The following is a 21,678-nucleotide window of genomic DNA, read 5'->3' as shown; positions in this document are numbered from 1 at the left end:
CGACTCCCTATAACGAGGTTCGAGCAAACGCGCTGAAGTAATCACGCCACGAGCGATCAAATAAGAGAGAAATACGAGGCGAAAATACAAACGTCGGGAGGCTGTATAGATCCTCCTTTGCGACATGTTGCTCAATTTTCAGAAACTAGCGGAATAATGGTAAGTGTTCGCAACCAGGAATTAACCAGCGAGAAAGGTAAAAGAAATTGCCAGATACTAAACGAACGAGCAAAACGAACAAGCGAAACCAACACGAAAACAAAGAAAAAGAGAAAAAGAAACAAATGAAAAGAGATAGAAAGGAATTAAGAGAAAGATCGAACGAAACAGGATCGTAAACGAGAAAGGATCACGTCTAGGTTTTAATTTGTATTCGACTTGCCAACAATCGAGGGAAACAAAGTAAAAGCCAAAGAAAAGAAGAATGACCAAAATAATTGCACAGAATATTTTGGACGTTTTCTGTAACTCCCTTTCCAAACAAAAAAAAAAGTCAAAATTAAGAAAAAAAAAAAAAAATAGAAAAGAGAGACAGGACGCCGTCGACGTGGACAGGTCCAGCCGGGAAAAAGTTAAACTGTGAGCCAAGATGCATGCGTTGTTCACTTGCAATGTACATATAATACAAACACGTACATATACGTCTATATATATACATACATATATATTCCTCTATTCTATCAATAATTTCAAGACAGAGACATATATATATACACATATATATACGTATATGTATTACATAGCATATGTAGTTATTCTGTTTCTAGCTGGAACCACTGGTAGTTACGTAGTTAGTTTCGATGTTGCTTCGTTGCATGCCTCTTACATTTGCTTCAACGCGATGTATACAACTATACTTGAACATCATTGTTTGTTCGTCCACCACCGCCTTTCGCCCAACCCCCTCTTTACCCCATTTTTCTCGGCGACGAGATTTTTCATTCCAGCAAGATATCCACACAGCCTTGATTCTTTAACGCTCCGTGGCCAAAAAAAGAAGAAGAAGTGTAGCAGAGAGGAAGAGAGGGCGGAGAAAGAGGAAAATTTACCACGACCTTTCGTCGTCGGAGCAGAAGTGCTCTTTGCCGTTGAAACGACCTCTAAAACCGTACAGGGTTAATCTTTTTTCTTATTCCGCCCCTTTTTTCGCTTCCTCTTCTTCTTCGCCCTGTTCTTTCTCCACGAGAGAACGCCTTTCGTGGGCCCTTACGCTTCCGGCCTGGAAAAAAAAGACGAACAGTTTTAAAGTTGGACGTGTCGTTGAAAAGACACGCGAGGAGACATAGTGACACAGTGGTAACGAAAAATCGAATTTCCATTTGACTGTTTTGTTCTTCTTTTTCACGGAGCGTTAGGAGAGTCGAACGAAATATTTTAGAACACGATACTTTCGTTCGATTGGGCTGATATACGAGATACAAAGTAGGCAGGATGTTCGAAACGTCGTTGATGAAATTATTCGAGATACAAGGGTGTCTCTAGTTCCTTTGTTCTATATATATATAGTGACATTTTATCACCATTTTTTTCGTATCTTGTTCCTTTCTCCCTTATGAGTTTGTAATTTGTATATTTATTCGTTGCCGCAGTCGATCGGATTTGTCGCTGATCGAATCTGCAAGGATATTTGAACCTTTTAGTATCCAGCAGATTATTAGTATCATTTGTACGTGTTTCGTTAAGTTTCAACGATGGCTACTTTGAAAATGTCATTTTTAGAAGATCTGTCGGTGACTTTAAGGTGCTGATGTTACGCAATTACTGACCTCGTTCACGTTTATTGATGCAGCTTACTGTCCTCTCGTTTCTTCTTTGAAGTCTCAGACCGTTCCTATCCGTCTTCAATGTAACAATGCCATATGTGTTAACATTATTCACACGTCAGACAAATTTCATATTTAGAAAGATTTAGCTTATTTCTTTTCTCTTAAATGATCTGCCCAAAAAAAATTAGAAATAATCCACCAGTTACAAGTACTTTGTCTAAAAACGGATCGAAGACGACTTCGAATAGATGTGATACGATAATTGTGGAATTAAAAATGGAAAGTATCTCAGTTTGGCTCGCCACTGTATTACCATAGTATTTCACTTGTTTTTTTCACAACGTCAACCAGGTCAGTAAAACAATTGTCAACCATTCGAAGCAATTGCTAATGGATTCGGCGATATTGCACGACGAAAAGATAAAAATTATTTTCCTGTCGAATTATGACAATTCTACGTTACATATGTGTTTGTTCTTCCAATTAATTAATTGTGTACAAAAATTTGTTTCTTTATCGCTGTATCGATTTCATTGATTTCTCCCTGTTTGTTTTCCGTAGATTGATTTCACGATTAGGGAGGAGCGTAGAAGTTTCGAAGCTGACGTCCCAAGGAATAATTCGAAATATATAACAAAGTACTAATCGAATAAAATTAATTCACAATATTAGTCCAACATTTTCAATTAACTTTTAACATACAAAGCATCTTCCTTCTGACGACTGCTTTGAAATTTCTGCAGCTGCTCCGTTTGTCACTTCGATTTACAAACGAACTTTTCATATGTCCGTTTCGTCATTATAGAAATTCCAAACGATCATTTCGAGCATAAATTACATATTTGCTATTGATTTTGGTGCGAGCAGGAGTTCACTCGATTAAATCATTCCCATTTCTTTTCTCTGCAGGAGTACTCTGTACAGTTAACATTCCGGGAACAATGGCTGGATGAACGATTAAGATTTAGTGATTTTAAAGGTATGAAGAATCATTGACTTTATTGTCCGGTATATTTTATAGTTGAATCTCATCATATGTGTTGCGTCGTCAAATTGCAGGTCGTCTAAAATATTTGACATTGACGGATGCAAGTCGCGTTTGGATGCCAGATCTGTTCTTTTCGAACGAGAAAGAAGGACATTTTCACAACATTATTATGCCGAATGTGTACATTCGTATTTTTCCCAATGGTTTCGTTCTATACAGTATACGGTAAATTAGAATTAATATATTTAAAGAATGAATTTCTCTTTGCTGTTTCCTATAATCTGAGAATATTCTTATGTTTCAGGATATCCCTAACATTATCATGCCCGATGAATTTAAAATTATACCCCTTGGATCGACAAGTTTGCTCGTTGCGTATGGCAAGTTGTGAGTACCAGACTTTGAGCAATTAAAATTAATATTACCAGTTACAGTGACATGCAAAAATTTCCAGCCAGAATGAAGCTTTAACATTATTACAACGCTAGCAAAACACCATCAGATATCTACTTTGCTACTGCACCAGATTTTAAAGATAAAAAACGCAGCTTAAAAATATCTAACACTATGCAATCACTCCAATATTGAATATTGAATATTGAATATTGAATATAAGTATATAAGTATAAGTAAAAGAAGATAGTACGATATACACAAACACTGTTATATGCTTGAGTAATATATACATATATATTATTTAAAATTCTATAAAATACAAAAATAATAACATTTTATAAGTATCAATTTATAATATTATTATAGATAATATTCCATAAAATTTTGAAATATAAAGTGAAAAATCTTCCTGCCCAGAAACGTTTACATGCTACTGTAAATCACTGAATTTCTCTTTCTTCCCTTTTACAAATTTGTTTAAAAATTTATAGTTAGTTATCAATTTCATTGAAAGTTGACTAATCGATATTTGTTTTCCAGATGGTTGGACAACCGATGATTTGGTTTTCCTGTGGAAAGAAGGAGATCCTGTCCAAGTTGTTAAAAACTTACACCTGCCTCGGTTCACGTTGGAGAAATTTTATACCGATTATTGTAATAGCAAGACGAATACTGGTCAGTAAATTACCTTCCTTCTTCCCATTCTTATTTCATCTCCGTTATTCAAGAAATGGCTTGCTAAAATATACGTATAAAGTCTAATTAGATATTCGATCGACTTGCAGGAGAATACAGTTGCCTGAAAGTTGACTTGCTGTTCAAGAGAGAATTCAGTTACTATCTTATTCAAATCTACATCCCCTGCTGTATGCTTGTAATTGTATCCTGGGTATCGTTCTGGCTCGATCAAAGTGCTGTACCAGCTCGAGTTTCACTTGGTAACGTTTCAATTGAAATCAGCAATTCATTTTATCCATCCACCACTACATTCATCTACTTTATTTATGCCATATCAATAGATTTCAAGATATCCTTACATTTTTTTTCATTCTACTATTCTTCCATATTTTATTCGTGCTAGTGAATGCTATAAGCTCACAAACTTTTAGACTTTTCTTTTATGATACTCTGTATAGTGGAGAACTCATAAATAAAAGTAGTTCATGTACGGTGAAATATAGTGACTTGTACTTAGCAAAAAGTATTGGCAATATCCTTATTTCATCAACTTCTATACTTTACTTCCATAGTATCGATATGAAACTTGATACACTTGGACCTAATTAATTACCATGTAAGTGTTATAATAAATACAACGGTGTACCAATACTTTTTGTATCCGCTGTACTTCACTTGCAATAAAAATAGTATAGTATAAATGGCATCAGAGTAAGAGAAATGTATCTTTGGAAAAAAGTATGAATGAAACTTTCCAAGGTGCAATTAATTCCATTTAGCAGTGAAAATATTCCTTGTTTATAGCTCGTAACTATACAGAGTCGTTAATTAATTCATTAAGGACCAACCAATGATTTGTCATAATGTTACAATTACATTTAATTTCTTCATATTTCACAAAATCGGAAAGTCCAAATGAAAGAGATGATCAGAAATCGCAAATGATGTGTTGCGTTGACACGATGTTGGCCCTTAATGGCTTAAATTAGAGTCGTTGATTTAATATCAATTCGCTTTATTATAAATAAACCTTCGTTAATTATCGTTAAAACCAGGTGTTACTACCTTGTTGACGATGGCTACGCAGACGTCAGGAATAAATGCCTCACTGCCACCGGTTTCTTATACAAAGGCTATCGATATTTGGACAGGCGTATGCTTGACTTTCGTATTCGGCGCTCTCCTTGAATTTGCCCTAGTAAATTACGCATCGCGGAGCGATATGCACAGCGATAACATAGAGAAAAAGTATCCACCGTCTGAAACCGAACAATCTACGTCGATGGACTTACCCTCTGATCAAGTCGAACCAGATAATTCGTCAAATTTCGCTATGGTCAGTATGCAACGATATTAAAAGCTGTTTAATGTTCGATTAAATCTTAAGCGCTTCTCTGTGCCATATCTTTCTTTACCTTCCTTTTCCTTTCTCGTTTATTCAATCGAGGCATAATGTTGTTTATTGTATCTTCAGTGTTTTGTGTCTTCCTTTTTCCTTCTTTATGATATGTAGATGTATGATATGTAGAATCCTACATTACTGACACACCTTGATTCGTTCGTAATATAATTGTAATTTCGATCTTAAACCAGATGAGAATAATTGGTAATTTATAATTGAGTCCTACATTGTGTCATTGTCTTTGCCATAGCTTCTTTTTTTTTTATTGTTTAAAGACGAGCTTCTCAACTAGAGTATTTTTTCCTCTGTCTTTGTATAATTGTACGTGCTGTTGTGGATTGGAATTTCGTTGGGTCTCCTTTCTTTTTACTCTTTCTTATTTCCATCCAGTTCGCTGTAACACCACCTCTAACCCTAATTATGATTTTCTATAGCATAGCGCGATCATAAAATAAGAGAAAATAAAGATCTCCTGACAACATTCATCTTTGGTCAGTGATAAAAAAAAAACTGAGTTTTCGGTTATTTCGATGATATGAAAATCATCGAGAAACGTTAGACGAACCGAGAAACTCTTCAGTTTCAAGCTTCTTTTCGTTCCTTTAGTAATTATTCTAGACTTTATTAGCTATTCGCAAGATATTTTATAAAGCATAGAGCGTTAATCGTAAGATATCGATATCTTTCTTTTTGTCTTTTCTTTTTTTTTTTCTTTTTAACAATATAGTTGCCTGAAGCGTATAACATTGAAAAAAAAAAAAAATTCTGAATCTAGCTATCATAACGTACATTCATTCTATTATTTTACTTTTATTATTATAAACCGCTAGACCGGATATGATGGACCACTTCAACATTCTCTACAGGTAAATAATCCCTTTAAAGTCTAGTACTTTATATTGTAACTTGACTTTTACATTCAGTAATACGACTTTCGACATTTGGTAAATAATTGATCATTCTAGAGATAATAACAATGTGTTATAGTTTACTGGTAATGAACTGGTTATATTTTTATAACGAATGCCTGCCTATTATAGATAGTAAAAATATCCTACATACATAGTAAATTTCTTATCCATTCTACAAGACAGATACTTTTCTACACTCGTAAAAATGAAAGAGGATGTAAACCTGACGTTTGTCCTATGGTAGTTTATTTAACAAACGAGAATGAATATGCATAAAGTTATTACGATTTTACACGTATCCAACATTTCTATACAAATGAACTTTTTCAATTATCGTTGATCAAAGCTGGATGTGTGTGTAGACCATTTTTGGCACCACCAGAATTATCATACTGCATGATACTTATACAATCTTAGATCGTTCGATGAGAAAACGAATCCATAAAGGAAATATTTTCTGCTCGTTAAGTTACGTCGTTCTCCTGATCTCTTTTACCGATGTTTCGTCGCGAGATATTCCATGAAATTCGAAAATTTCATTTGCATGTACGTGTAAGTTGAGAGGAAAGTACAGAAGAAAATCACCAACACTTTTACCAAAAACTCGCATTGCAGTTAGCTTTTCGTGTTAAATGTTCCATCCATTACCGTGTTTGCGAACGAATCTCCTCGATAATCAAATACGATGTTCTGCTATTCTTACACAAATACAGCGACTCGTTAGCACGATGAAAAATATCATACAATATTAATATATCATAATTGATATAACAAATAATTCTAATTAATATATTTTGTTATATAATATAAAATATTATATAATAGATACTATCCGTGCAGAAGAACATTTACATATGTAAATCTTAAAAAGGAGAAATCAAATTTTCAGATATAATGATACATTTACAAACATAAAAGATTCTATGGAAAATGAAAGATTTTTAAAATAGATGGAAGAAAATTGTATGTTACCTAATGTAATATCTATTAAGAATTGCCGACTTAATGTATCAACGAATCGCTGTAAACCGCACGAACAACTAGTAGATTGTCTCTGTCTATTTACAGTACATATACATACACTGAAAATGATCGCTTACCATAAGCAAGATAGAAAAAGAAAAGAAATGAAATTAGATATGAAAGAAGTAACGCACGACTAATGCCTGGACGTGGTGGTAATTTTTCCAGAAACCTCTGGTCCGACAACCGGAGGACACTATGTCGATGGATAGGATGCAGCACTGCGAATTACATATGCAACCACGAAAAAAAAACTGCTGCAGGTCGTGGCTGTCCAAGTTCCCGACGAGGTCCAAGCGCATCGACGTCATCTCACGGATCTTCTTCCCAATCGTATTCGCTTTCTTCAATCTCACGTACTGGTCCACGTACCTGTTTCGGGAGGAAGAGCAAGACGAGTAAATGTCGACGAGGAAGCGCTCGGATCAAGGGACGTGGCTCGCGGCCATTCCCAGTATACTTGCACCAAAGCCACCACCACCGGTAAACCTTATCATCGTTCGCGTTCTCGTCGACTACATTCAGACCATCAGCAACCTCGTCAACCGCCCCATGACTGTCGCCTGCATCGGCATTATCCCCAACGCAGTAACATCCAGCAACAACAGCCGCAACAACATCTGCAGCAGCATCATTATCGTCATCAGCAGCAGCCGCCACCTCCGGCTCCACCGACACAATATCAAACGTTACCCTCGAACCATAGACACAAACACCATCCACGTTATTATCTTTATCAATCGCATCAGCCGAGATCCGCGTCGTTCTCGTCGTTACACAACGTGGTCGAAGGTAGCAGTAGATGTTCGTCGTTACCGAGGGGTTCGCGGTATTCGTTGAAAAGCCCTGCGAGATCCTCGCCTTCGCCCTCGCCCTCCCCCTCGCCCACGCCCACGCCCTCTCCGTCGCCCACTACGTCTCGCAGAGTGACACCGTCACCGCCCGCGGCGACTGTTCGAACAATCCCACCCCAAGACATCCGCCGTTTCCAACGACATCCGCTTCCCCGTACCGAGCGGTGCTGTTGGGGTCTTCTACCGCGACGTTGGTTCACCTGTCGAGCGAAAGGTACTGCAGGGATTGACTTTGTCTCGCGTATCGCTTTCCCTCTCATGTTCATTCTGTTTAATCTTGGCTACTGGTCCACCTATCTGTTCCAAGGTGACGAAGGCGATTACATGCATAAGTAAATTCGATTCTGACATCTATTTCACGCCTGTCGTCAACGGATCGGACGAACGAGAGGAAAGGGTGAATGTGCGAGCGACGTCAAGATCACGTCGTATGCTGTGCTTCAAAGTCTGTCTGTAACTGCTGCCTCCAAGAATCCTGTTCCCTGTATCGCGGCGAATTTTCCTACGATGTGCGTCATCCAATGTGTCAATGTTCTTATCGAGAGCGAGAGGGTGTGAAAGAGCGTGTAACGTTACATCAGACGTTCTAGTAATATTATCTTCGATACACTAAGACGATGCAGGGAACGAAGATTCGCTCGATGCTCGTTTCAACGAGGAAAGGATAACCGTAGAGAGAGAGAGCGGAAAAATCGGGAGGCAGAGCGTATTTCAACAGAAGACTTTTTAATAATCCGTGCCTGAAGTTCGATGACCATACTTTAAAGACCAAGGTAAGCGCAACGAAATACGCAACGTTTGGTACGGTAGGGAGTAGTCGATGAGATATTATATTATATATAAATGATAATATATATATATATAATTATATATATTATATGTTATATAATACGTAATATATATGTATATTATATATGTATATATTACATAACAAGACGCGAAAACGGGAAACGAACATGGTGTAAGAATTATAAGCTCTTATGAGACCGTATACATGTTAATTATACACATATAAACACTCCTCTGTAACATATTTGGAAGACCGCGTGCCACAGGATGATTAATCAATGTAGTGGGCCCTGTATAGCCACGGCCTGTTAACGAACTACGTGCGAATAAATTTATAAATAATATAACGTAATTATAATTGACAAGCAAAAAAGAAAAAAAGTCATTAAATGCAACAATGATTCCTGTGTATAAAAAGAAAATCCTCAGTCTAAACGGAATTAACGAGTCAATGTTAAGCATATTATTTAAATAACCCGATGATTAACATTGATTCGAAAGTGAACCAAAAGAGAAGACAAAGACGTGAAAGGGAAAACGATTAAAGAAGGGAAAAAGATAAAAGAAAAAAAAAAGTGAAAAAAAAAAGTAAAAGAGAAAAGTAACGTTCTCGAGAGGACAATTAGCTGATATTGCGAGAAAAAAATCGCATTATCAGGAAGGATTATATTATACATTTAGATATTAATTATCGATCGAGGCGGTAGTATTACACACGGACACGCGACAGACGACTCTTCTCTCTCTCTCTCTCTCTCTCTCTCTCTCTCTTTCTCTCTCTCTCCCTTCCTCTTCTTTTCTCTCTCTTTTTCACACCCACATACACGTCACGCACACAGACACACACAAAACAAAACGTTGCTCTCCTTTGGACTTTTTCGAGATCTCGGGATCTCTAAAGTATTGCTCATTGACCAGTCGAGACTGAGGATATTGTTCAATGTGAAAAATATATAGGTGGAAAGAAAAAACCGTAAAAAAAAAAAAAATTAAAAAAAAAATCGAAAAAAAGGTATATATAAGTATATATATATATACATATATGAAAAAATGGACTGAAATCGAATGAATCGAGCGAGACACGATTCATCGTCGGATAAGGAGCGTAGAGAACTTTATTTCCGAGCAAACGTACTGCAAAGAACGTTTGTCGATATCCGTAGAGGGGAAAGAATTTAAAAAAAAAAAAAAAAAAAAAAAAAGAAAAAGAGAAAAAGCCAAGCAAAAAAAAAGAAGACGAAAAAAGATCTAGATAAGATTGTGTTGCAAAGTAATACGGAAGGAAAGGAGAATAAGAAGGGGTGGAAAAAAGCGGGGATGAGATTAAAGCGAATTTAATTTACTCTGCGCGTGCTTCGTTTTAATTGTCGATTCGAATGGACCGCCGTTTCGAGACACGTCGAACAAATTTCCTGCATCGAAGCGGGTCCCTATAGTAATATACGCGTATATTTTATAGTAGATCTAACAAGTGTTCTGTCCGTTCGTATTCCTTTCGATCATTGCATGCGACGAAAATTCGTTTCTCGCCAACTAATCTCTAAGGCACATTAGATTTCCTTTCGACAGGAGACTCATAGAGGAAAGTTTTTCGAACGAATCCTTTGGCGTCTCAGTTTTCCTTATCGTTGTTCGTTTGTCTGGCCGTCGCCATATCGATTCGTCGTTGAAATAGTTCGATGCTTCGATCGTAAAGGGAAGCTTTTAGATCAGAGGAATGACATAGACGAGGGTAAATAACACCGATATTTAAAATGAAAAAAAAAAAAAAAAAAATGAAGAAAATAACAAAGCTTAAGGAAGAACAGTAAACAGAAGAAAGAAGAGAGCGAAAGAAACGACCGAAAGGATGAGTATAATATCGTGCGCAAGCGAGGAGGAAGAAGAAGAAGAAGAAGAAGAAGAGCGTTGTGCTGATTTTATCGTCGTTTCACGCTGTCCTTCCGTTTTGCTCATTCTCGTTGATTTGTCCGTTTATCATAGCACAATGTCGGATCAGTATAACGTCCTGCTCAATAACGACTGACATAAAAACCAATTATGATGATTAATTGTATATACGTATTCTTATCGTGACTAACGAGGTGTAACGCTAATGGATGAATTCCCGAATTTTAAACTGAAATTTCGATTTTATCGAACGCGCCGTGCGACTCGTGGCCGCAAATTAACGAATAATTGAGCGAGAGATGGCGAGAGAAAGAAACTGGAAGCGAAAATAAGGATAAGAACAGCGTATGGTAAATCGTTTAATCGTCGAAAGTTCTCTCCGAACAGTATTATAATTATTATAAGAGAGAAAAAAGAAGAAAGAAAAGAGATTGAAAGAAGACGTAAGAAGAAGAAAAGGAATAAAGAGAAAAGCGGAAAGAAGAAATGACGAGCGTAGAGAAACTGACTCCGAAATCATCGTTGGTCACTGTCTACATTCTACATGATTACGCTGGATGGGTGAACGAATCGCCGGATATAAAATAAATATGGTAAATCGCAATTGCGCGACTAACGCGTATCACATTCATTCTTCGTAATTCAAAACCCGGCAATCACGTTCATGTTTTATATTATCGGTACGATACGAGTATGCCATTTTGTCAGACTGCATCGTTCCAGGCGTGTTTCAAAATCATAAAAGAACAAAAGAAAAACGTTAAAAAAGAAAAGAAAAAAAAAGAAGACAACTCGTGCGAACGATCGAGAAAGCGACAGCCACGCGAGATTACGAAGAAGAGCGAAAGATACGATAGGATACGATCTTTCTTTTCTTCGTGAGGTCGCGTCGAGTCGCGTTTCTCGTTCGTTTATTTCGTAAAAAATAAAGAAACAAATAGATAAAAAAAAAAAAAGAAGAATCACACGCTGAGAAACGGCTGGTACGGTGTTAATCTTATCGTTGTCGCCTTTCAAAATTAGTAGCCAAACGAGAAAAATGAAAAAAAAAAAAAAAATAGAAAGAAGAAAATATACGAGAGAAATCGATAAATCGAAGATGAGGTTTTTTCATTTCGATTCGGGATTTTGTTTGGAAAAGCGAAAAAGAAAAAAAGAAAGACGAAGAAGAGAGAAAAGCGAGCGATCATCTTGCGGAACGCGACGTATTTATTTTTCACGATATTATCGAGAAAAAAGAGAAGAACAAATCGAACGGCGATTTTGAAGTGTAAGATATAACAAATGAATGGGCAGAAGGGAATGTTTCGTTCTTCAGCTAGTCTTTAAGTTTCTGTGTTGTTTGCCAGTGGCCAATAGTTGAAGGCAGGAGAAAAAGTACAATGAAAATGAAGATAATTTAGATTTAGTTGATACGAGATCATAAGAGGATAATTTAAAGAGTATAAATACTTCGATATGAATATTCAAATTAGCCCAACAGCTATTGGCGGTAATTTTACACAGCGTAACTCGCCCCCATATACATCAAATTTCATCAGGGTAATTAATCGAGCTAACAAAATCTACATCTATAATTGCTGTTACTAATACAGATGCGATTAAGTTTGTTCCAATTATAATCTTAATCGAGAAACTTTGATTTGTTACGACGCGATTGAAAGAGAATCTCTATTTTATCGATTTGTTTTTCTACTCCTGAACAGCAGATTTATCGTATAAGTATCGTAGGAGTCTTTAATAAGTATCTAACGTTAAGTGAAAATGTCTTAAAATGTAAATGGGATTGTTAATTTTTATCTCTTTCAGAATTCCAAGTCGTTAATGATAAATACCGTTTTATATTTACAAGCAAGTTTCATCAACTTTCTGTTTATTCCGTGTGTTTGACTATACTTATCTATAGAAAAATCGTATATAGCGAATCGTACAAACTACGTATGCGAACACTATGGGGGAATTTTGATAAGGTAAGTTAAATTAAACTCGAAACGATTTTATTTGAGGAATAAAATAAAATATGTATACGTATATATGAGAATAATATAGATAAGAAAAGTCTGCCCTGTAACTTCAAAATCGCAACATTGTCAGGAGAAAAAGATAAGGTACCTATTTTAAATTTCAAAATACACACCTAAGGATCTAATTTTTATTGTTTTAGTGCGTTTACTATGTAATATTATTATAAGTACAAAAAAACGTTTCTCTATGTAGTTTAAGATATGTAATAAGTTGAAACAAGAAAGGAATATATCTATCAGAGAATCACGAGTGTTGATTATTTTAAAAACAAAAAAGAAAAAAAAGAGCAAGTGCAGTATAAAGCGAAATCGAATGAATAGTTGATTTATGTTATTACTCAGCGACTCCCTAATGCATAATGCACCATTTGATGTATATTTGATGAATAAGAAATTCTTGAATCAAAAAAGAAAATGATAATTTTCCAAGTTTTCTATTTCATCCCCTGTATATATGTTTTGGCCCAATTGTTTATCGATACATCGTCCCATCAGTAATTTAATTAACTACAAATTTGACTTTACGCAGACATAACTGTCATCTTGATATTCTTGCACAGTTGAATTATTACTGTACATGAAATTATACACGTATTATAATTTATAAAATCAACGATATTAAGATTGGTAGTAAATCAAACCAAGTTTTGTAATCACATTTTACAAAATTACAAGTCATCCCATTCGATGCAAAATTATAAAATTGTAAAAGAGAAATTTATAATTTATAGTACGTAAATAGTCAGTTTAGAAATATTATTAATTAGTCAATTATTGTGCAGAAAGGTGCAGATGTGCCATTACGTCCTAGTTTATCTATTGCGTTCCAAACTACTCTAAATAAAATTTTAGTAACTTATTCTTACGTTCAATTTAATCTTTCAATTACTATATAAAAACGTATTCGCGATCGCAGCTAATTAGCTCATATTATTCGTTATATAATTAATAACTATGTCACGCATACGTGACTCTAATGATAGCTCTGATGAATGATGTAATTAGTAATTATATATCGAAAAATACAATGTCAGGTCTTACCACATGAAGGTGCTGTGAGAGGGAACCTCACTATCCACGTTCCCATCCATCCTCCTTTTACGCAAAAATATACTAATTTTATACTTAAAAGACTGAACAAATTCTGCTTCTGATATAAGTTTACAAAACCTTCCGCTCATTTCGTAAAACAAGCAACAAAAACAGATTTTAGGAGATCCGACGTAAGAAACTAAGTATAAAGGTAAAAGTTAGATTAAATCCTAAATTATATGCAAAACTATATTATAGCTCTATATGAAACGATATTTCGTACTTACATCAATATTTTACGCTATCATTAGTAGGAAAAAGTAGAATAATTAATAGTTAAAGGATATATAAAGAACATATCTAAACATGTGAAACGCGTTTCACTAAGAATTATATTATTTATCCACATTACGCTACTATCCACTAAATATCATCCATAATAATGCATGCACTTAATTACTACTTCTTATATTTGGATACTAAAGCATAGATTAACACTCCTGAAAAGCATACATACATTATACATTACACATATATATGTTTAGCAGTATTAACTAACGTTCTCCTATAAAGATAGTTAACCTAATTATAAATCTAAGTTAGATGCGTCCTACTTATTAATTTTTAGAGAAGATCTAATTCGAAATTTATAATTTAACCTATTTTGTAAAACTCTGAAGGTTCTCATGAGTCCTATTTATATACAAATATCTGCAATGATTTTTTCAAAACCTTGAATATCTTCTATGTACTTACGTATCTTGAAATACTTTGTATATCCCTTTTCATCAATATTGTTGAGATGTCTGAAACAAACTTAAATTTAAATTAATTCAAACGAGATTAAAAATATTTTCATTGGGCCCACCTACCAGAAGTTTATTATCCAACATCTTATAATCCTATCTATCATAAATCTAAATGTTTCTTTTAAACCTTCCCATAGATACCTCTCCCTATGTGTTTCCTAGAAAGAGTATAATAGATATATGTAAATTGTATTAATTGATATATGTATATTATCTCAAACATATATATTTTATTACGTTTCATTATTATACATATAAATTGTAATTGTATGCATATGCATATGTTTTAATAGATATTTAGATATTAATTAATGAATCAAATACAATATATTTCGTGTATTAAAGGTGAGATTAGGAATTTAGAAAGTAATGAATTTGTAGGAAATTTGTGATTGAGTTAGAATTTATTTAATTTAAATCATTTAAGAAAAATAGAAAGATGCAGAATAAATATAATTTCAAAAATATCAGCATAAAGAAAATATAAAATAATATGTACTTACATAAACTGCGTTTTGAAATGTAAAGCTTGCATTTTATTAATACGCATGCGTACTATTAATACGCATGCGTACGTTGTTCACGTGGTATCAATAAGTGAGGTTATTTGTATCAACAGAAATACAATCGTCTGCAAAGATTTTCGATTGTTAAATAGCAACGAACGAAAGAAAAGTTTGGAGTATTTAAACAATTTTTGTTTAAAGTTAGTTCTAATTTTTTCGAAAAATGGATGACGAAGCTGAAACATACAAATTATGGCGTATAAGAAAAACAGTAATGCAATTGTGTCACGATCGAGGTTATCTAGTCACTCAAGATGAATTGGATCAAACTTTGGAACAATTTAAAGAACAATTCGGAGACAAACCAAGTGAAAAAAGACCAGCACGCAGCGATCTTATAGTTTTGGTTGCTCATAATGATGATCCGACAGATCAACTTTTTGTATTTTTCCCAGATGAACCAAAAATTGGTATCAAAACTATTAAAACTTACTGTCAACGTATGCAGGAAGAGAAAATTCACAGGTAACTTGATAATTGTGTAATAATTTATAGAATTGGGATATAATAATTTTATATAGATATAGATATATTATATAGATATAATAGATATAATAATTTTGAGTTTGTCTTGCTTTTCCACAGGGCTATTATTGTTGTGCAACAAGGAATGACACCATCGGCAAAACAATCGTTGGTGGATATGGCACCAAAATATATATTAGAACAATTTTTAGAATCTGAATTGCTTATTAATATCACAGAACATGAATTGGTACCTGAACATATTGTACTTACACCAGATGAAAAAGAAGAATTACTTACCAGGTACAAACTAAAAGAAAATCAATTAATGCGTATACAAGCTGGTGACCCAGTGGCACGTTACTTTGGTTTAAAACGTGGTCAAGTAGTGAAAATTATTAGGCCTTCGGAAACTGCTGGGAGATATATTTCTTACAGACTTGTATGTTGATTCAATATTTCTATATCAATTTTTTCTGTATTTTCTGAAAATTGTATATTGTATATTATTTTAAGAATAAACTAGACTATATAATTTTTATAATTACTATGTAAGATAAAGAAAAAATAAGATCCTGTTAAAGTATACTTCATTAAATTTTAAAAGAAGATAAAAGTCCATATCTGTCACATGATACTTTATTATACTTTAATTGCATTTCATAATTACATAATTGGTAGTTATCTACTAACTATACATCAGGCAGTTAATAATGCTTGGCATTAATTTTGCAACAATACGTTTTCTTCATAATATAAATTTATCTTAATTGGCTTATTAGCTGTAAAAAAAAAGGTATAAGCAGTGTAATTTTATACATCTTTAACAGTAACGAATAAAATCAAGATCAACAAAATAAACTTTGTTCAAACATATCTTTTATTACATTTCATTATTATACATTTCTTGGTCCAAATGTGTCATGGTATACCGTTGTCATAAGACAACTTAATTCCAAATTCATTTAAGCAATTGTACACATATAGTTTCAAAGCAATATTTATAACAACTATATTTGTATATTGCTTTATTTGTTGCTGTCTTAAAGACTTTGTTTTAACATTTAATATATGGTAATTAAAAGAACAAATATAGATCACACATGTCAATAAAGTAATTGCAATAAAAAACTGAAACAGTAAGAATAATAAATTGTGCACAACGAATATTTGTAACAATAAATTCCTCTTAAGTACAGAAGGCAAGTGAATCTAATGTTATATGCTTATAATCTAAGCTACTAATTTTAAGAAGCCCTTGACAAGATTCAACTATACTATATTTATACTCTCAGTAACATTAACCATAAAGTTAGAATAAAGTACATAAATTTGCGTTTTAAACATTTCAAACTTAAATAATATAATTAATCGCTATGTTTCTCCAAATTTAAACTTTATAAAAAGTGAACATTAGTATATTATTTGTATCCTGTTACAAATTTCCAATTTCATTAATATAAGAGTCACTTTTTTCCAGGAACTATATAAAATATAGTAACTAATTTAAAAAACTATTAATAATAAAAAAATGTCTCGATATATTAGTGGAACACAATTTAACAACAAACAGGTTTTTTCTTTTCATTTTCCATAGTAAGAAAAGAAAACTTATTCCTTTTAATATTTGCTTTCTTTTTTCACTTATTTTGAATATAGTGCATGCATAAGCATATAAGATTACTTATTTATATGATATTTTGCAAAGCAGTTAGATGAGCTAAAATATCACTTTAGTCATATAAAGTTGTAATTTTAAAAAATAATTATGGTAGATGGGCATAAGTAAATAATGCATGCAAGAGTAATTAATATAATATATTGTTATCAATAAAATGTAAACATAACGAATAATAATAATTACACAATAAGACTACAGATCTTTATTGTTTACACGGAAATAAGAAAGCAAGATTGTCGAAATAATTAGATAAAAAGAAGTATTTAAAAAATATACACGAACTTTCACTCTTTTAAAATTGATAGATTTTGAAACAAAAACGTTATACATACCATTCGCTCAAAAGTCAAGTCTATCTCGCACGGCCGATTTTATATTAATCGTATATACGTATATCGCTTTTTGGCATGTCAGTGAAATGCATTACGGAACATAATTTTTCGTTGCGAAGACAGTAAATAATGTGAAATCAAATGAATTTCTCATGCAAAAATTTATACATTTATTCTAATTTTCTACGTTCTTTCCATTACTAATATTTCTTAAATTACAAAGGATAAATCAGTCGTTGTGTTTGAGTCTCAATATGAATACGTATGTATGACGTTTGTGTAAAAAAACTTGTGTTCTCGTTCCCTTTTCTTCATCATAAAATCTCCAAAAGAGAAAACACTATGAAGAAACTATGACCCAAGAAACTATGTTTCATAGCATAGTTGACAATGGTAAAAATCAAATTTTCCAATCATTTGCATTCGATTGGAAAAAATTAAAAAGCAAAACAGCTACTTTTAGCTGCTGCTATTCTTTTGCTAATACTTCAGAAAATTTACTTCGAGAGATGCAAGAATGATTATTCCACATACAGTCTGAATAATACAAGTCTATATATGATACACAGCAAGTATATCTGATGTCATAATATCAGATGTATCTTAACCGCTGGAAGAATACTCTCTTCCCCAAACATTTGTAAAAATATTCACAACATAGAGGCAAAATGGTGTGCATTTTATGCCAAATGGCGACGCGTTTTAATGCTATATCTATATAAAGTTCTCGTATCTCGTATATGGATAGCTTACTTAGGCTCTTTATCACCAAGGTCCCCGTTTCTCGAACAACAAATTCGTATTAAAAAATACAATGTTTATACCAGCCCGCTTATAAACCTGTCTTTCGAAACAATAGGCATTTTCCTCTTTAATACGACCGATATTTGTCATCACTGATGTATATAGTTAATGTTATATATTTTCATACACATACTCCATCAATGGACTACCAAGATATACGAAACACCATTTAAAATTTCATTTGTCATATATAAATACTGTAAATTTACTTCCACATCTATTTTCTACCAGAGTATTCACAAAAATGAAATTTAAGGTAACCAAACTAGGTGCCTATTGTATAACACAATTGTCTATCGGAAACGTTGGCTAGTAGTATCAGTCCCAATGAAAAATTTTCTTTATAGACCCAATAACAAAAAAGACATGCTACCCTGTTATATGCTATATCAGGAACTCTACGTTTGTTTATATAAATTACTAAACACTGAGAATGTTTTTCAGTGAGACCAATAAAAAGTATTAGCGATAATATCGAGTCCATTTAAACAACTCTACGTCTAGACCACCAATACATCCTGGTAGCCCATTCGATAGGCGGAGTTTGCAAAATGTTGTTGATTAGTTCTGCAGTAAGTCTGATCCTGTACGTGATAGTGGTGGGATAATGCGGCCGATGCCTTTGGCCTCTGTGTGCACAACATGAGGCCTAGAATAAATTATTCCTTTTTAACAAAATTTACAAAAGAACAATAAAAATAAATAATCAGAAATCCAAATAATATTTACCTAGGAGTGATATGGAGTAACATATGTAGAAGGAAACAGGCCTCGTCTGTTACCAATTTCTCCATGCCACCAGTGTTGGTCTGTACGATCAGTAACAGTTATTACATCACCTCGTTTGAATTCAAGTTCACCAGGTTCTTGAGGTTGAAAGTCATATAATGCTTGGACTAAACACTGAAACAATGTGCATTCTTATATTGCAAAATCAACATCTCTATGTTACTTAATAGTTTAATTGTTATATAAGAGATAATTACTTCTTCTGGCACCATATCCCTTAATTTAACATCTTGTGAACGAGATACAGATGCTGTACGATGATATTCTACTAATTCATTAAGACTGTTAAACTTGACCACCCAGAGGAAGAATTTACCTTGAGCATCTCTTAATACTTTGAAATGTTGAACACCATCTGAACATCTACAAAAAATTATTAAGTAGTTATTCAAGTAATTAATTTACATCACCATATCAACATTTTTCTTAAGAACATTTTACTAACTTTACAGACAAGGAGAAATCACCAGGAGAACTTTCACTGATTCTAATAAGAAAGGCGCCTTCATGTTTGTTCATTAGTAATCTCTCTGCATCTGCTCTGGTTATCCTTCCATAGTACCAGCTGAATAAAGCAAATAAGATATAAGATACAGTTAGATTTCTCCAAAGAATGCATGAATATTTAATAAAAGAAATTTGTAAGGACACTCACTCATGATTTTTCATCTCTATATAATTACTTGGAATGAGTCCTTCTCTGGAGTCTAATTCAGCTCTGTACCAATTCATGTCATCCTCCATGTTTAAGATCTGTAAAAAGATCATTACAGGTATACCCGATTTGTTACAAATACCATTTCTTAATAAAATATGTCCACATGCAAGAAATATTAAAAGATCTAATTATGACATACATTTATTTTTTTACTTCAATTATAATCTCTAATTTCAATAAAAAGTATAAGAATCAAAATTATTACAATTAATTTCATGAAATCTTGGACATAAATTAATGAATACTTAATAATCTAAAAATCATTCTATCTATACAGCAAATATATTCTAACAATTAAATTGTAGATAACATGAACAAATAATTTATACATGTAATGTTCAAATGACAGCTTTTGGTGTGAATCATCAGATAAATAAGAAGAAAGGAATTTATTATCAGAGGAATATAAACTTGTAAATTGTCTGTCACATATTTTGAAATAAGCATATAAAAGAAGACTTTATATTAAATATCTCATCAAACATGCTAAGTAGTTAATAACAAAGGTAAAATAGTTTTTTTAAAACTAATAATAAAAGAAAGTGAGACACCAGACTACCAAAGTAGTTTTAAAACAGTGCATTTTTTATAAAAGGTTGAGTACATGGGCAAAAGTTTCTTTTTTTCTTTATATTATATTTTCATTTTAATTTCTTTGATACAAGCTCTTATATTTTAATCGTCGGTAATCCTAGTATTAGCATATAAAATACATGCATTATCGTAAATATCCTTATGGAGATAAAACATCCTATAATCAAGATAAAATATAAACAGATTTCTTTTTAGAGCCAATAAAAAATGAAAGTAAGGCAATAGCAGTTATTAATATATAAAATGCATGGATTATCGCAAATATCCTTAAGCGGTGCACTATATCCAATCGGAACGAAAGCAGTTCGGAAAGTTCGGGATCGGTAAGCTCTCTCTAATAAAAACCAGCAATACAAAGTTATCTCCCAGAATTTTCATCGTTTCCATATATGTAATTGTTAGATAATCTGATTAACGGATACGAACCTTTAGGATTTGGCTTCTACGAAAACTAAGCTCATCCTCAGCCGTCGCCGTGAAATCGTGCTTTGCTATCGCCTCCATTCTTCTTCCTCGTCCCTCGAGAATAAGATTGAAAGAGAGGGAAAAAGAGAGGCAGTGCTATATCTAGTCCTCAAAGGCAATACCAAAATCAGCCTTTGTCTGTTAATGGGGAAAAACAGAACTGAAGATAGATATTTAGCGTTTTGTGTGAATTTTATTCTTTTCTTTTCAATGAAAGACAAACTCGTTCGTTATGGTTGGGTGTCTATCCGTCGAAAGACACGTAATGCCCACGATACAACGCGCACACACACCGACCACTTGTGCTTTTTTTCTGTCCGTGCGATTTTTTGAATTAGTCCTTCGTTAGACCACCCCGATTAATGCCACGTTGAACCATACATATTACACGCGATTACGATGGTTTTCATGTATACCGGTTTATTTTCAGTCACTTGTACGTAGAACTGTCAAAACTGAAAATACGATCATCCACTCTCACGGCTGTCCATCGCTCGTCTTATCAGACATTACACTCGACTCTCCCACTGATCCGCTCACTGTGTTTCGGTTCAACAATGCGCACTGACCACTGCGCACCCTGACGTCTGAATTCTCTCGTCCAAATATACAAATGTCAGGTCAATCTATCCGGATACCGATCGAATAATTACGAGTTGGAGATTCGAGTTAAACGACCCGTCCACGATCGTCGCGAGATTT

At 33.5% G+C, this 21,678-nt stretch overlaps 3 protein-coding genes across 16 annotated transcripts in view; 2 read left to right on the top strand and 1 right to left on the bottom strand.

Annotated features, from left to right (window-relative positions):
- LOC100650743 (glutamate-gated chloride channel) overlaps positions 1 to 12,966 on the top strand; it is a 41,587-nt gene extending 28,621 nt beyond the window's left edge. For 10 of the 14 annotated variants that reach the window (XM_012316456.3, XM_012316455.3, XM_012316454.3 and 7 more), the window contains 8 exons: positions 2,676 to 2,745; positions 2,826 to 2,979; positions 3,059 to 3,141; positions 3,691 to 3,825; positions 3,936 to 4,088; positions 4,884 to 5,164; positions 6,061 to 6,096; positions 7,333 to 12,966. In XM_012316456.3, coding sequence (XP_012171846.1) covers positions 2,676 to 2,745; positions 2,826 to 2,979; positions 3,059 to 3,141; positions 3,691 to 3,825; positions 3,936 to 4,088; positions 4,884 to 5,164; positions 6,061 to 6,096; positions 7,333 to 7,566 — 1,146 coding nt within the window. In that variant the 3' untranslated portion in view covers positions 7,567 to 12,966. The remainder of the gene's footprint in view (positions 1 to 2,675; positions 2,746 to 2,825; positions 2,980 to 3,058; positions 3,142 to 3,690; positions 3,826 to 3,935; positions 4,089 to 4,883; positions 5,165 to 6,060; positions 6,097 to 7,332) is intronic. The other 4 variants (XM_012316462.3, XM_012316461.3, XM_003400763.4 and 1 more) reach the window with 1 other exon arrangement.
- A 2,177-nt stretch (positions 12,967 to 15,143) lies between these two features.
- LOC100650619 (DNA-directed RNA polymerases I, II, and III subunit RPABC1) lies at positions 15,144 to 18,028 on the top strand. Its single transcript, XM_003400762.4, has 2 exons — positions 15,144 to 15,593; positions 15,714 to 18,028. Exons 1-2 carry the CDS (start codon positions 15,292 to 15,294, stop codon positions 16,042 to 16,044), a joined length of 633 nt encoding a protein of 210 aa, XP_003400810.1. The 5' UTR covers positions 15,144 to 15,291; the 3' UTR covers positions 16,045 to 18,028.
- On the bottom strand, positions 16,456 to 21,662 carry LOC100650501 (growth factor receptor-bound protein 2). The gene is made up of 6 exons (XM_012316453.3): positions 20,938 to 21,662; positions 19,855 to 19,952; positions 19,645 to 19,764; positions 19,397 to 19,562; positions 19,140 to 19,313; positions 16,456 to 19,059 (listed from the first exon to the last, which is right to left on the bottom strand). Exons 1-5 carry the CDS (start codon positions 21,013 to 21,015, stop codon positions 19,140 to 19,142), a joined length of 636 nt encoding a protein of 211 aa, XP_012171843.1. The 5' UTR covers positions 21,016 to 21,662; the 3' UTR covers positions 16,456 to 19,059.
- Between the last annotated feature and the right edge of the window lie 16 nt (positions 21,663 to 21,678).

The sequence above is a fragment of the Bombus terrestris genome, chromosome 14 (assembly GCF_910591885.1).
Source record: "Bombus terrestris chromosome 14, iyBomTerr1.2, whole genome shotgun sequence".
Taxonomy (NCBI): Eukaryota; Metazoa; Arthropoda; class Insecta; order Hymenoptera; family Apidae; genus Bombus; species Bombus terrestris.
This window is presented reverse-complemented; position numbering and strand designations above follow the sequence as displayed.

Coding starts and splice junctions, on each gene's coding strand:
- LOC100650619 (XM_003400762.4), top strand. CDS start 15,292: ATGGATGACGAAGCTGAAACATACAAATTATGGCGTATAAGAAAAACA. Junction 15,594..15,713: donor CAGGAAGAGAAAATTCACAG/GTAACTTGATAA, acceptor GCTTTTCCACAG/GGCTATTATTGTTGTGCAAC.
- LOC100650501 (XM_012316453.3), bottom strand. CDS start 21,015: ATGGAGGCGATAGCAAAGCACGATTTCACGGCGACGGCTGAGGATGAG. Junction 19,953..20,937: donor GTAGAAGCCAAATCCTAAAG/GTTCGTATCCGT, acceptor ATCTTTTTACAG/ATCTTAAACATGGAGGATGA. Junction 19,314..19,396: donor GGGATATGGTGCCAGAAGAA/GTAATTATCTCT, acceptor ACATTGTTTCAG/TGTTTAGTCCAAGCATTATA.